The sequence below is a fragment of the Salvelinus sp. IW2-2015 genome, linkage group LG22 (assembly GCF_002910315.2).
Source record: "Salvelinus sp. IW2-2015 linkage group LG22, ASM291031v2, whole genome shotgun sequence".
NCBI classification, from domain to species: domain Eukaryota; kingdom Metazoa; phylum Chordata; class Actinopteri; order Salmoniformes; family Salmonidae; genus Salvelinus; species Salvelinus sp. IW2-2015.
This window is the reverse complement of record NC_036862.1, coordinates 23,243,580-23,259,290: the sequence shown is the minus strand read 5'-3', so window position 1 is coordinate 23,259,290 and position 15,711 is coordinate 23,243,580. Positions and strand designations below refer to the sequence as shown.

The 15,711-nt window shown below is 42.3% G+C and overlaps 1 protein-coding gene across 1 annotated transcript; it reads right to left on the bottom strand.

Moving 5' to 3' along the window:
- Positions 1 to 42: 42 nt before the first annotated feature.
- dhx40 (DEAH (Asp-Glu-Ala-His) box polypeptide 40) lies at positions 43 to 5,756 on the bottom strand. Its single transcript, XM_023966926.2, is given in 17 exon segments — positions 43 to 833; positions 1,110 to 1,338; positions 1,458 to 1,527; positions 1,606 to 1,700; positions 1,816 to 1,924; positions 2,036 to 2,150; positions 2,266 to 2,423; positions 2,648 to 2,728; positions 2,854 to 3,036; positions 3,122 to 3,208; positions 3,304 to 3,403; positions 3,595 to 3,726; positions 3,815 to 3,881; positions 4,363 to 4,599; positions 4,760 to 4,879; positions 5,083 to 5,228; positions 5,362 to 5,756. Coding segments are annotated over 17 exon segments (2,229 nt in total). The 5' UTR covers positions 5,540 to 5,756; the 3' UTR covers positions 43 to 711.
- Positions 5,757 to 15,711: the final 9,955 nt, after the last annotated feature.

Sequence of the window (15,711 nt, the reverse complement as noted above, 5' to 3'; positions counted from 1 at the left end):
TGGAGCASACAAAAATAGGTTTTTAATAATAATGAAGCAATGGAAATACGAAATGAACCTTTATTACATAAGAGGCAGAGTTGTACAAAATAAATGGCCCGTGGTTATCCTGTTCTCTAATGTGCTGATTTGACAACACTGTTGGGTGACATATTGAAAACTGTATGTGATTCTGTAACTGTCCTAAAACCAGTAGAGAACGGTTGCAGAGGTCCTCCACTGGCAATATTTACTCTGAAGACAAAAACGTTGATAAGTATGAAACTAAAAGATAAATATACCACTAAAAGAAAGCATAGCATAAAACATCTGCAGTAGTAGACATTTGATATGACTAKGATAATTCATTATCTGCACCTAGTCCATTATTGATGTATGTTTAAATATAATAATAATAAATGCCATTTAGCAGACACTTCTATCCAAAGTGACTTAGTCATGCATACAATTTATGCATGGGTGGTCCCAGGAATCAAACCCACTACCCTGGTGTTACAAGCACCATGCTCTACCAGCTGAGCTACAAAGGACCATGTTTGACCCTGAACTCTCCGATTTCTGTGTTGTAAAACATTGTTCAGAACAACACCTGTGCAGTTTATTATAACAGACAGGCTTTTAACCCCTGAGTGGAGATTATTCTATCCTGGTCAGTCCAATAACTGAGTCTTTCTTCCCCTGAGGATAAGTGTCCAATGTCCTCCTCCTCTCTCACGATGCTTTGCCTTGTTGCCGCTCCTGTTTTCTCTGTAGGTAGCGAGCACGGGCATCACTCACAGAGCTTTCATCATTCCGTTTCTCCAGTTTCTTGAACACGTCTTCAGCAGACCCCTCTGGAAATAAACCAAACACACAGAATAACCTCTATTAGATTGTCAAGCAGACACAACAAGCATACGGATCACCTGGGGGCCTGGAAGGAACAGAAAAGGCACTACTGTAACTTSTAGCTTGTCCAATAGGAATGCTCATTACATTTTCCATTTAAAAAACCTTTGCTCCAATTAAAGGATTTTGAATGATGAAGGAGCAGCTACAGAAGCATCAAATGTTATGCATTTTTTTCTATARCAGTGAATTCATACTCATCACCAGAGTCCATCACCCACCAGTTTGTCTTTTAGCTGCTTCCTTGGTCACCCACTTGGCCACCTCCTCGTCCGTCACCTCCTCTCTGGCCACGCTGCTCAGCTCGTACACATCCACCTCATGGAGCTTAGGAAGCAGGTCCTTCACCCAGTCATAGCGGATGGGGCACACCGTCCGGATGTAGATCCGCGAGGTGACCAGCAAATCATGGAAGATCACCCAGTCRAGCTGGGCCTCCTGGTCAAAGAGCTATGGGGAGGGGGAATCAGGTTATCACACAGAGCGATGGGGACTGATGTGTAATATGCATTTTGYGGATTTTATGGAGTGTTCTGAATTMATCAGAATATAGTCCTGGAAGTCTTTACCGTTGATGATGGATGAATGTGAACCATGGATCCATGCCCATCCATCGTGCAAAACACCTTCCCAACTGACCTGAGAGAAAACTCAAAAATGTTGTGGTTATCTTTCTTGACTTTTTAACATAACTGGGATAAAAAAAACAAGCCGTACCTTCTTGCCACATTGGTGAAGTAACCAGTGCATAGACATCTCCTGAACAGCTCACTCTTATTGCCATCAAACTTCTCCATAGGGAAATCTCTCTTCTGGAAACGACGCACATACCCTGATTATAAATCTGTACATACATGGTCAGAGCTTCACATCATAGTTTTAGCCACACCAAAACTAATAAGATATGTAAACAAACAACAAACTGACCTTTTGTAGTCTTAGGAGGATCTCTCTGAGCTGGGTCTCCACGCTGAAGGCTGACTTTAGCGCCCTCCAGTGTATATAGTTGTCTTTACACCATGCTGAAGGGGCATCACTACAGTAGGCAGCAAAACAAGCTCACGTTAGATGGAGACCCATGAACATGAATGCAGTGAACATATAATGGAGCTTATTAAATATATTAAGAGGAGTTAATATTGTATACCTGGCCTTGCACTTCTCAAACACACTGAGCAGCATGGTGAAGTCATTACAGCTGCCCGCCTGCACTCCCAACTGCCTGTGCTTCTTATCTGCCTCCTTCTGCTTCTCTGGATGGCCTGCAGAGAGAGCAATGTCAAACATTTAGATTAGAACCATGATGCCTACATATGTATTTCTGACATAACCACATCTTCATTGATTAAACCAACGCCTCAGGCCGCTATTGTCCACCTGGCCTGATGAAAATGTTCTCCACAGACAGCATGGCAGCTACAGGCAGCAGGAGGTCCTCACAGCCCAGGGAGGCAGCCTGGAGCAAGGCCCGGGTCAGCCCTGGGGGCAGGGGGAACTCTACCATCAGCTCACCAAGCCGGGTCACTTTACCTCTCCTACAGACAGGGGAGTGGGATATTGATAGAAGATAACAAGTGCTATTAAAGATTGAGTTATGATAGTCATGAAGAACTGCCAGTACTGTATGTGGTAGGTTCCCCTGTTATTGATYGTGAAAACGGCAGAGTTGTATCCCTATGTGGCTGTAGATGTATCTGGTGGAGATTAGTATAAACAATGACAGATGTACACGGATATACAGTATGTCTATATCTCTCACCTGTCGATGGCGTCACATTGGTAAAGCCGTTTCAATGCTTCTAGGATGAACCTTTCCTCTGGACGGTCCAGGTAAGGGAAACTTAGAGAGAGAGACACCAAGCAACAATGGCCTCAAATTACTTGTTGGATTGTATTGTATTATCAACAGTCTCAAAAACGGACACTGGTTTCTCTGAGCACTTGAGGAAGTGGAGCTGTACCTACCTTATGACATCATGAACTCCCAGGCACTTGAGTGTGAGGATGACAGCGGTGAGACTGGTCCTCTGGATCTCTGGAACTGTGTACTCCGGCATGCACTTCTCCCAGAACTCCTGACTGTAGATCCGGAAGCACTTCCCGGCGGAGGTTCTCCCTGCCCGGCCTGCTCTCTGCAGGGCCTCGCTCCTACAACACCACACAACATTACAGTCCTGTTCATTAGGCACGAAACAAAAGGAAGCAGACTGAAACAGGGACTTACGGGACTTACTTRGAAATCGGAACCACTTCGAGGATGTCCATGCCAACCCGTGAGTTGTGGTTGAGTTGCTTCACAAACCCACTGTCAACAATATACCTGCAGTGAACAAATGAGTCATGAAATTTGAGGCCTTGCCATTCTGTGGATAAAAATTGCTCTATGCTGCTCTGATAAGCCTTATGGTGACTCACTTTATTCCATTGATGGTGAGGGACGTTGCTGCAATGTTGGTGGCCACCACACATTTCCTTATACCCGGAGGGGGAGGCTGGAAGATCTGCTTCTGCTGATCTGTGAGAAGGACACAAATCATTCATATTATTTAAAAAGGAGTTGAAATGAGTCATGACTTTATACTTTTGATTTAGCAAGCCAATGGCATGCTAAACTGTGTCCACTTGGGTGTGAAAGGGAACTCCTTTTTGTCTTTCTATATGTGAATGTCACAGTGAGGGGTACTCGGACAGTGCACCAAACCCTACCAGTGGGCATAGATCCYTACAGGGGCAGGATCAGCAGCCCCTCCACTTTACGGTCCTGCACATCGTAACGGTAGTCTATGGATTCAGCCTTCTCATACAGCATGTCACASGCCTTCTCAATCTCAGACTGTCCTGTTATAAACAGTTGTATTTAATTTTTTTAAACTGTAATCAGTACATTCATATTCTGGAGATAATGTGTAGATTATCATTAGGTTACCTGTTAAAAACACAAGGATATCCCCAGCCATCTCACTGGTGTGCACATCCAATGCCACCTTGACAACCTGTCACAGACAAGAGGTTTGTTCATACTCAAAGTTTCCCCCCATATTTGTTTACAGACACTTTAGTAGAGACAATCTACATTGAGCAAAAAAGTTATAATAAACAACTTTGCCTTTTGTGAACTAACACGCGCAACTTTACTTTTTAATTTTTTCTACAAGGAATGACTTCTCTGATAGCTACTTAATTGAAGAAAAATGTACTTGTACAATGACTAATGTACACTAATGTACTAAGATATGTGGTTGTCCAACCTAGCTATCTTAAGATGAATGCACTAACTGTAAGCTGCTCTGGATAAGAGRGTCTGCTAAATGACTAAAATGTAAATGTAAAGCAAGGAGTATGCAGTATTAAATGGTGTTGATGGCAGAGTTCAAATTAGCTAAATCCTGGGGTGATACAATCATTGAATTTATTCATTATCATACACTATACTAACAGTAGGCCTAAGTGAGTATAAGCAAGCTCACTCCCTACCTCTTTAACATAAACAGAGCTCTCTGTATCTTTTGGTCCTATGGCACAGCTAAACTTGGAGGTGACAGGAAAGGTTCTTCCAGGGATGGTGAAGACAGGACAACCTCCCAGGAACACAGAGAGCTTGTCTGTCTCCAGTGTGGCTGACATTACCACAACCTTCAGGGGGACAGAGCGACCCTTAGAGGCCTTATCTGGACTGGAGAGGGTCTGCTTCAACAGACCCAGCAAAATGTCCTGCAGTAAAGCACATATTACACAACTGTTTAATGCTACAATCTGGGATTAGTTTTTCAGAAAAACAGCAGCCCCACCACTTGTTTTGGTATACGACTGAGGGATGGAGCTGGGCATATAATCAGATTACTGTTTTCAAGTAGTTGGCTCTATTACTGACAGTGTTAAGGCTCCTCTCATGGGCTTCATCCAAAATGACCACACTGTACTGAGACAGAACAGGGTCTGCCAGGATCTCTCTCAGCAGACAGCCATCCGTCATGTACTTCACCACCGTGTCCTGACAAAACACAAACACAAATCTCCTTTCAGGGACACACATTTGCTTATATACACTACAATCTAATTATCTTTACATTCAAGTGACAATATGTAGACCCCATAGAACACTTTCAAGGTGCCTAAAATCTAAGCGTATCTAATAATTTATGTGAAGTATCAATTTAAGCAGACAACTAGGTAGGTGTCTTGGAGCTCTCTCACCTGTGTCGTGCAGTCATCGAAGCGCACTTGGTATCCGACCTCTCTACCCAGACTGCAGTGCATCTCCTGTGATACCCTCTGGGCTACAGTGATGGCTGCTACTCTCCGAGGCTGGGTGATGCCAATCTTGCCATTACCCCAAAATCCTACACAAGAAATACAACTTAACACCTATCCAAACCTTTCAGACCCCTCTATAAGGACAGCTCATAGACGAAGGCTATAATAAAGGGTATAGAGCTCTATTCTGTAGACACAGGTCCCATGGCACAAACGTACCTGCTTGATGCAAGTACTGGGGAAGTTGAGTCGTTTTCCCACTGCCAGTCTCGCCAGTGACAACCAAGAATGAATTGTCTTTGACAGCCTGCTGAAGTGTGGCCTTGTGTTGATAGATCGGCAGGTTCTTTGATTCGTCTAAATCTCCCTTGGTATCCCACTTCGTCCTTTTCGACATGATGGACTCTATTGTTGTTCAACTATACGAAGGGGAATGACAAAAGCTGGTTCCAATAACGTATATTACACGCATACACTAACAAAGAGTAAACACATAACTGCTCACTTATATAGAGTTGACTCTCCGACACAATATTCTAACTTTTGGGTCGTAAAGATTCTAAGTTACACACGTTTCCGTCAGCAAAACGATGGAACACAGCAACTTCCGGAAGCAATGCATTCTGAGTTTTCATTGGTCCCTGTCGTTGGTAAATACCCTGACGTAATATTTTAAGCCGCTCCCCTAAGTCTGAAAAAGTATTCCTCTTCTTCTGTGGGTTTTAAGGCGGACTACAACCCCAAAAGGTGTATTGCCGCAACCAGCTGGACGGGTTGAAAAAAAAAAGGTAAAACATCTAATCCATACGTGATAGGGAAATGAACACAAATAAAAAATAGTAAATTGACAAACAAAACGTACACTTCTTCCTTCTTTCAAATCTCCATATGTGCCTTCTCAGGCTTTAGGGCCTTAGAGGGTGGTACAGCTTGTGAGAATTGTCCATATAACTCTATATTTTCTTGGACCTTTTCTCCACTTTGGCAGTGCCATTAATCAACATAGCTATAAAGGCCACAAAGTCCACCTTCTTAACCTTTAAAATATCAGGGTCCTGCTGGTGAAAGGCAACCCCTGCAGCCTGCAGTGAAGGCTGATCCACCACCATGGACTCTTCGGGAGCACCATTCAAACTCTCAAACCTTTTAATAGCTGCTGCATATGAAATGCCCTGGACAGCCCTGACTTTGACCACCACATTTTCTTTCACTTTTGTTGGGCATTCAAAAGACTTGGCTTCACGGTTCCCACCACAATTGCAACATGTCACATTTTCAGCACTTTTATAACACATTATATTTTATTTTCCACAACTTGGACATCTCGGTTTCTCCCTTCTGCAAACACTTGAAACATGACCAAAAACTTTACAGTGATCACATTGCATTGGTCTTGCGATAAGACTCTGTAGTTTATATACCCCAGCTGCACTTGAGTAGGGAGAGACTTCTTGTCAAAAAACTAAATAATAACTTTTTCATCATTCACCACAGTATTCATCCGACGTGTATCAATCACTACGGGAATATTTTTKATCTCTTCAACATCGACTTCCCACGAGATGCCAGATATTACCCCCTTGAAGGGTGCACTGTTCCGAAGAGACACACACGACACGTCACATGCTGATCACACCACTCGTGTCACGTGCGTTGCAAAATAAATGTACACATACATGTTATTCAATCATTGCGACAGCGAGCGCCTGAGTGGCCATGCGTTAAAATAGAAGTTGGTTATATTTGTGACGCTCAACGCGTTGCAAGTCCTGCCTCTCAAATCTCCTCATTGGTTTTTAGGAGCATATACCCATGTGGGTGATTGAAAGATGAACTGACGTCCACACTGACGTCCACAGATGAACTGACGTCCACACACAGTAATGCACCGTAAAGTTGGTTGCCAACCACCATATAAAGTCTAAAGAAGAAAAAGAAGCCTGTAGYAAGGAGGAGAGATGACGGGAAATTAATTCGGTTTACTGTTTTATCTGTGAATTAATTGTTGGAGTAGAGGACCTTGTGCATTTCAGGTAAAATAACAACCCAATGTTTATATCCCAGGACAAATTAGCTAGCAACAGCAAGCTAGTTAGCTAAATTGCCATAAATGTTTAATGCTTTTCAACCTGTCCACAAATTAATGTAATTGGTTCAGAGTTTGTTTAGATATTTCAACCTGCGTGTCCTGATTGCTTCTGGTGTGGGTGAACAAAATCAACATGTGCACGAGCGCGTCTGGTTTGGTCAGCATGTCAGACTTATCAAATCGGGTGAGACGCAACACAAGTTCCTTCTGATCCGCAGATGTACAAAAAATCCAAATAAGCCCGCCTCTCGTGATTCTCACAGATTTCCTTTACCCATCACTCTCTCCACCAGTTTGGATAGCGCAAATGGATTATTCAAGATTGGTATTTCGATCAACTGCTCCTCATTAACAAACCYTACTCCAACAAGATAGGAAAGGACATTCTCAGCACTATACACTACTCCGTTTTCCATTCTTTTGGACAATACTCCAATTATCCTTGATTCAACCACCATTAGATTCACAATCCACTTCAGCGTCTGCTTCCGCCATCTTTCCCACCACCTCATTCGGGCCACACTTTTCATCTGAAAAGTCACTGCAGAAGTATTGCTTAAATGCACAGTTTTCAACGATTAAATTTAATAATATGCAAAAATTCATGAGAAAACGTATAATTTGCATTAACATACAAGGGTTCAATTGCAACAATGAGCCAATTGTTTCAGTATTGACAAGGGCTGCCTTTTCCGAGCTAAATTGACCAAGAGGCACCTCCAACAACAACACATAAAACCTCACATAATTCTGMCCAGAAATTCTGGCCAATTTCTCACAACCTGTTGCATATGGGCATTTTAGGTGAGCGCTGATGCCCTCTGATAAGCAGTGCCCACTTTGTCAAATGCAGGGGCGCAAAATATTTTGCTTGTCCATTCTCAGCGTGCCTTTCCAGGTGCTGTTGGAAATAGCCTAACCTAAATACCCCAACCAGAAGCCATCGATTACAGGCAACATCCACACTGAGCTAAAGGGTAGAGCTGCCGCTTTCAAGGAGCGGGACTCTAACCCGGAAGCTTATAAAAAAATCCTGTTATGCCCTCCGATGAACCATCAAACAGGCAAAGCGTCAATACAGGACTAAGATTTAATCGACGCTTGTCGGATGTGGCAGGGCTTGCAAACTATTACAGACTACAAAGGGAAGCACAGCCACGAGCTGCCCAGTGACACGAACCTACCAGACGAGCTAAATTACTTCTATGCTCGCTTCGAGGCAAGTAACACTGAAAAATGCATGAGAGCACCAGCTGTTCCGGACGACTGTGTGATCACGCTCTCCGTAGCCGATGTGAGTAAGACCTTTAAACAGGTCAACATTCACAAGCCCTCTCTTTCTAAAATTATCCACCGCTATTTTTGCAACCCCTACTACCAGTCTGTTCAACCTCTCTTTCGTATTGTCCGAGATCCCTAAAGATTGGAAAGCTGCCGCGCTCATCCCCCTCTTCAAAGGGGGTGACACTCTAGACCCAAACTGTTATAGACCTATATCCATCCTGCCCTGTCTTTCTGAAGTCTTCGAAAGCCAAGTTCATAAACAGATCACTGACCATTTCGAATCCGACCGTACCTTCTCCGATGTGCAATCAGGTTTCCGAGCTGGTCACGGGTGCACCTCAGCCACGCTCAAGGTACTAAACYATATCATAACCGCCATTGATAAAAGATTGTACTGTGCAGCCGTCTTCATCGACCTGGCCAAGGCTTTCAACTCTGTCAATCACCACATTCTTATCGGCAGACTCAACAGCCTTGGTTTCTCAAATGACTGTCTCCCCTGGTTCACCAACTACTTTTCAGACAGAGTTCAGTGTGTCAAATCGGAGGTCCTGTTGTCCGGACCTCTGGCAGTCTCTATGGGGGTGCCTCAGGGTTCAATTCTCGGGCCGACTCTTTTCTCTGTATATATCAACAATGTCTCATCCCCATATTATCCAAATTGATTAATCAAAGGAATCAGGACAGATAAAGCCATTGCAATGGCCTGTTTTACAAATGGTGGGCCTACCACATGGATGGAAATTCATAAAATTCTATTGCGGTGACATGGTAGGCTACACCCCAGTAATCAAGAGCCGACAACTTTTGGACATATTTTCTTGGTGGTTTACCACATAGATGGGCATTTATACAATTTTATTTAAGGCAACATTGCAGGCTACACCTCAGTAAGCATGGACTGACACTGACGCCTTTTGGATGTATTTCTTTGGTTCAGATTATGTGTGGTCCAGACTAGCCTTGATTTCAAAGTCCACAGACATAGATTTTTGGTCTGGTCCGGACCAAGTCTGAACCAATCATAGGCATCTTTGTTTGGTTCAGATTATGTCAGGTCTGGACCAGCCTTGACCTTGACAAAGATAGATTTWTTTTATTTTATTATTATTATTATTWATTTTTTWATATWTTTTTTTCAACTTTCATTCAGAACCAAAAATGTGCCTGATTTCAACATCCGGAAAATAAGTATTTTCAACTTTCTTTCAGAACTGAACATTTACCTTATTTCACCTTCTGGAAAATACGTTTTTTTTAACGTCCGGAAAATATGCGTTTTCAACTTCCTGGAAAATATGTAGTTTAAACAAAAATAATATACTTTTCACCTTCCATTCAGAACCTAAATTGAACATAACTTCAACGTCTGGAAAATATATATTTTACACATCTTTTCAACATGATTTTGTTTACTGGGACTATTCTAGTTTTGCAGGGACAGCGATTTTTGGTCTTGCCTATGGCGGCAGAACTGCAAGGACCAGCCCTGGATAAGAGATGTTCAGAACCATGGACAGCTCTTGGTATCTCCTCTGCACCTGCATTGGAAGCATGGGAGAGCTCCCTAGTCTCAAGCACTACAAACCACAAACATAAATAAATCAATAAAACAAGAGCAACTGTGTCCCAAATTATTTACACCTGAAGGATAACAGGTCCACCAGAGACAATGGTGTGCTGCAGATCACTCTTCTTTTGTTGTTCTCTCAGCACTCCTATTTGCCTCCTCCCTATTCTTTTTTATTTAACCTTTATTAAACTAGGCAAATCAGTTAAGAACAAATTCTTATTTGCAATGACGGCCTACACCGGCCAACCCTGGGCCAATTTTGCGCCGCCCTATGGGACTCCCAATCACGGCCGGTTGTGATACAGCCTGGATTCAAACCAGTGTGTCTGTAGTGATGCCTCTAGCACTGAGATGCAGTGCCTCAGACCGCTGCGCCACTCTAGGGAGAATAGACTTGGAAATTATTGACAACACATGTATCCAGAGAATGGGACCTATTCCAAAGCAAAGTAAACACTTTACTTCGCTTCGATGATAAGTCAATCAATCAATCAAATTCATTTATAAAGCCCTTCTTATATCAGCTGATGTCACAAAGTGCTGTACAGAAACCCAGCCTAAAACCCCAAACAGCAAGCAATGCAGGTGTAGAAGCACAGTGGCTAGGAAAAACTCCCTAGAAAGGCCAGGACAGGAAGATCACGTCAGTGACTCAACCCACTCAAGTGACGCATCCCTCCTAGGGACGGCATGGAGAGCACCAGTAAGCCAGTGACTCAGCCCCAGTAACAGGGTTAGAGGCAGAGAATCCCAGTGGAGAGAGGGGAACCGGCCAGGCAGAGACAGTAAGGGCGGTTCGTTGCTCCAGTGCCTTTCCGTTCACCTTCACACTCCTGGGCCAGACTACACTCAATAATAGGACAAACTTAAACTTACTTCTGTTACAGAGCATTGAGCAGCTGGTTCTTCTACAGACATCTGTATCACAATGGAAGTCTAACTGGGGGGGGGGGGGTAAAGTGTTATCAGTGGTGTAAAGTACTTAAGTGAAGACACTTTAAAGTACTACTTAAGTCGTTTTTGGGAGGGTATCTGTACTTTATTATTTATATTTTTGACAACTTTTACTTTTACTTCACTACATTCCTAAAGAAAATAATGTACTTTTTAGTCCATACATTTTCCCTGACACCTAAAAGTACCTGTGACATTTTGAATGCTTAGCAGGACAGGAAAATCTGGTCTAATTCACATACTTATCAAGAGAACATCCCTGGTCATCCCTACTGCCTCTGATCTGGTGGACTCACGAAACAAATGCTTGTTTGTAAATTATGTCTGAGTGTTGGAGTGTGCTTTCTGTAAATACAAAAACTAGAAAATTGTGCCATCTGCTTTGCTTAATATAAGGAATTTGAAATGATTTATACTTGTACTTTGAATTTTGTATATGATTTAACAGCCACTCAGACTTTGTAAATCCATGGACCACGAACCACTTGTGATGTGATGGATACTTGACACCCTTACTGTGGATACAGACGCCTCACAAGTCCTCAACTGGCAGCTTCATTAAATAGTACCTGCAAAACACCAGTCTCAACGTCAACAGTGAAGAGGCGACTCCGGGATGCTGGCCTTCTAGGCAGAGTTCCTCTGTCCAGTGTCTGTGCTCTTTTGCCCATCTTAATCTTTTATTTTTATTGCCCAGTCTGAGATATGGCTTTTTCTTTGCAACTCTGCCTAGAAGGCCAGCATCACAGAGTCGCCTCTTCACTGTTGACGTTGAGACTGGTGTTTTGTGGGTACAATTTAATGAAGCTACCAGTTGAGGACTTGTGAGGTGTCTGTTTCTCAAACTAGACACTAATGTACTTGTCCTCTTGCTCAGTTGTGCACCGGGGCCTCCCACTCCTCTTTCTATTCTGGTTGGAGACAGTTTACACTCTTCTGTTAAGGGAGTAATACACAGCGTTGTACGAGATCTTCAGTTTCTTGGCAATTTCTCGCATGGAATAGCCTTCATTTCTCAGAACAAGTATAGACTGACGAGTCTCAGAAGAAAGTTCTTTGTTTCTGGCCATTTTGAGCCTGTAATCGAACCCACAAATGCTGATGCCCCAGATACTCAACTAGTCTAAAGAAGGCCAGTTTTATTGCTTCTTTAATCAGAACAACAGTTTTCAGCTGTGCTAACATAATTGCAAAAGGGTTTTCTAATCATCAATTAGACTTTTAAAATGATAAACTTGGATTAGCTAACACAARATACCACTGGAACACAGGAGTGATGGTTGCTGATAATGGGCCTCTGTACYCCTATGTAGATATTCCATTAAAAATCAGCCGTTTCCAGCAACAATAGTCATTTACAACATAAAACATGTCTACACTGTATTTCTGATCAATTTGATGTTATTTTAATGGACAAAAAATTAGCTTTTCTTTCAAAAACAAGGACGTTTCTAAGTGACCCCAAACTTTTTAACGGTAGTGTACATGTAACAGGAGTCTGGGGAGAGAACACAACCAAGAGTCAAATTGCTCACAATATATAGCAATTGGCCGAACCTATTAAATTGTTTTAATGTGTGTGCACTGGAAAGACACAATTCATGTTTTTGTATTTCAACAGTGGTGTGGACTCGAGTCACATGACTTGGACTCGAGTCAGACTCAAGTCACAAATATGATGACTTGGACTCGACTTTCACTTTAACACCAATGACTCGTGACTTGACTTGAGCCTATGACTCGACCTGACTTGATACCCTCCCCAAGCCCAAATATAAAAAATGATGCTATTAAAAAAAGTGTGCAGCGCATCAACTCTTCATTAACGGATTACAGTTTGAATCGGACAGCAGCCAATAAAATTGTGCCAGCTGAGAAAACGTTGTGCGTGGCAGTGCAGAGGAACGTCGGCGGGTGATTTCAGATGGAGCCCTTGGAAAGATATACCCAAAATTATTATTTTCGGATATAAAGACAACTCTGTATCAACAAAAAACGGATTTCAACTTGCAAAACATGCCGGAAGAAAATTACAGATGGAGGCGCAACAATTTCCAACTTCGTTCGACAAAGAACGGTGAGTCGTGGCTAATATAGCCGACAGCTATATATTTTATTACTTTACTAGTGTATCATYTAGGTAGGCTAGTGTAAAGTTAAGTATTATTGACTGTATGTTTGTTTATTCCATGTGTAACTGTGTTGTTGTATGTGTCGAACTGCTTTGCTTTATCTTGGCCAGGTCGCAGTTGTAAATGAGAACTCGTTCTCAACTAGCCTACCTGGTTAAATAAAGGTGAAAAAAGGAGCACATTATGACTTGTTTAGGACTCGAAAGTTAAAGACTTGAGACTTGACTTAATACTTGACGGTCTTGACTTGAGACTTACTTGTGAAAGTAAGTAAAACAATGACTTGGTCCCACCTCTGCTGTTCAATGCATAGCTGCAGTGGAAGGTCATTCTTAGAAAGGGAGAAATCACATGCAAACATACAGGTGTAACTCCATTATATCTTCCACACTATAAATGATCAACTGGATCACTGTAATTCTTAACTAAAGCGGGTATCTCGAAATATAGATCCTTGATTATTATGCAAAAGTTGATCTGCCTCAACGTTCACCCAATAGACCATTTTCCAAATACAAAATGTCAAAAAATAAGCTAAATCAAAAAGGGTACTTTTGAGATTTAAATGTTGAATAAATTAATGGAAAACATTGTATTTCATAATCTATACATACTCTATATTTGAGAGCACACTATAAGGTGTATAATGACAGCAAGATGTTGTCTGTATCATGTACGGTTCACAGATCATAGGGTCTTACATGAGGCATGTCTAGGTCTAAAAAGGGCCTAAAATTGTCACTTTCATCATGAGTTTCTAAAAAATGGTTTGTGTGATACAAATGTAAAAAGCATGTCAAACATTTTCCTCACAATTAAGTTTCTATGTGAGAATTGCCAGAACCATCTGAGATACCAAAAACATTTTCCATCAACAATCTGAAAGGAGGCCCAAGGAAAAAATCAATTTGACGTGGTAGGGAAATAGATCTGATGGAGAAATAGACCATCTAAATGGTACACACCTCTGTGATTGAATGCCACAGTAGGTGAATTGAAAGAGGAAGGTAACAGAGTGATCAGTCCTGGTTTTGGGCTTGCCATTCTGGCTGTGGTTGGAGGGGATCTGGACTGTGTCCAGGTTCAGAGGGGGGGGGTGGTGACATTCTGGAAAATGATGATGATGAACCCTTGTCTCAGTGCCCAAGAGAGCTTCTCGATGGTGGATTGTCAACTTTGCTGATTTCCTCTGAAGGGAATGTTTAGATGGTTGATAACTGATATAATTTCACACTATATTGCTGCTTAATACATTCTTTCCACAATGCAACTTTTGTATTATATTACATTAAGGCAAATATTTTGTTACCTTTCAGGATGCCAGTTGGCATTTTAAAGATGAGAGGCAATCTCTTGGTGATCTAAACTTGGCCCTCATCGACCATAGCCTTGATGACCACTGTAAAACTGGCAATATCTCCCTGGCACATTTTAATAAAAGTGATGTTAACGTCAGCCTTTAAGTGCTACAGCAAAAAATATTATGAGATGTAATATTAGRGGAAATAATTAGCCTACTTGTCTTTTGACGAGACAGCCATAGTAGCTAACAGAAAAGACAAGGAACCGGTCTGTCTCTCCCATAAGATAGTGGCACTGAACGATATCTAATGCCCTGCAGTGTCCACCAGGTTCATCTGTGTGAATTTGAATACACATGACATTAGCAATTAGCCAAAACCACACATATTGTATAACCAATGATATTGCCATTTGACATCAGGAATGAACATTTTAAAATACTTACTGTGGCGTACCACGGACAAGCCACCAGGGGGAGACTCGTTGAGGCCTGGTGGCTCCTGCATCACGTGGCGGTGGCTCCCTCTGCTGGACATGCCAGGTCTCGACGTGTCCTCTGGCCAGGACTAATTGGGACTGAATAAGGCTGGTGGGTAATCAAGGGGCTGATTGCACACCAGCCGTACAAGGCCCATAAAGCTGCCAGGAGGGCAGCACACGGGAGGATTGGAGGTAGTGAGAGGTTGCTTCCGGACCGACGTTCTCACAGTCTGCTAGACCCGAGCTGCTTGGTGGTCTACTCCAGAGCCCAGAAGGCGGTAACCCGGAAGAGGTTTCCTGGAGGAGACCGGTTTCTTTTCTTCTTATTTATTGTTTTAATTAAACACTCTTGAAACTGAGGTATCACACTTGTGTCCGTGTCTTATGTGTAAACGTCTTGATCAAACCCCCTGGTCTGCCACATTACATTGGACATACATTCATCCAGTTTCCATTCAACATTACTGTAATTTATGTCTTTGTAAACTGCAGTTCTATTTCCTACCTTTCAGACTGTCAGTGCGGTTGAATGTATGGATTATATCCCTCTAGCTCTGTGCAGGTTAGGGTAATAATAACGAAGAATCATTACATCAACAGAAGAGTACCTCTTCATCTCTGATGGTCAGCAAACAGTGGACAATGGTGACCATCCATGGTAGGGGGACACAGCTGTGGGTTATTAGGGTTAATTGTCTTGATTAGAGACTTTTCTGATTCACATTGGATAATACATTGCATGAAAGAATCATAAA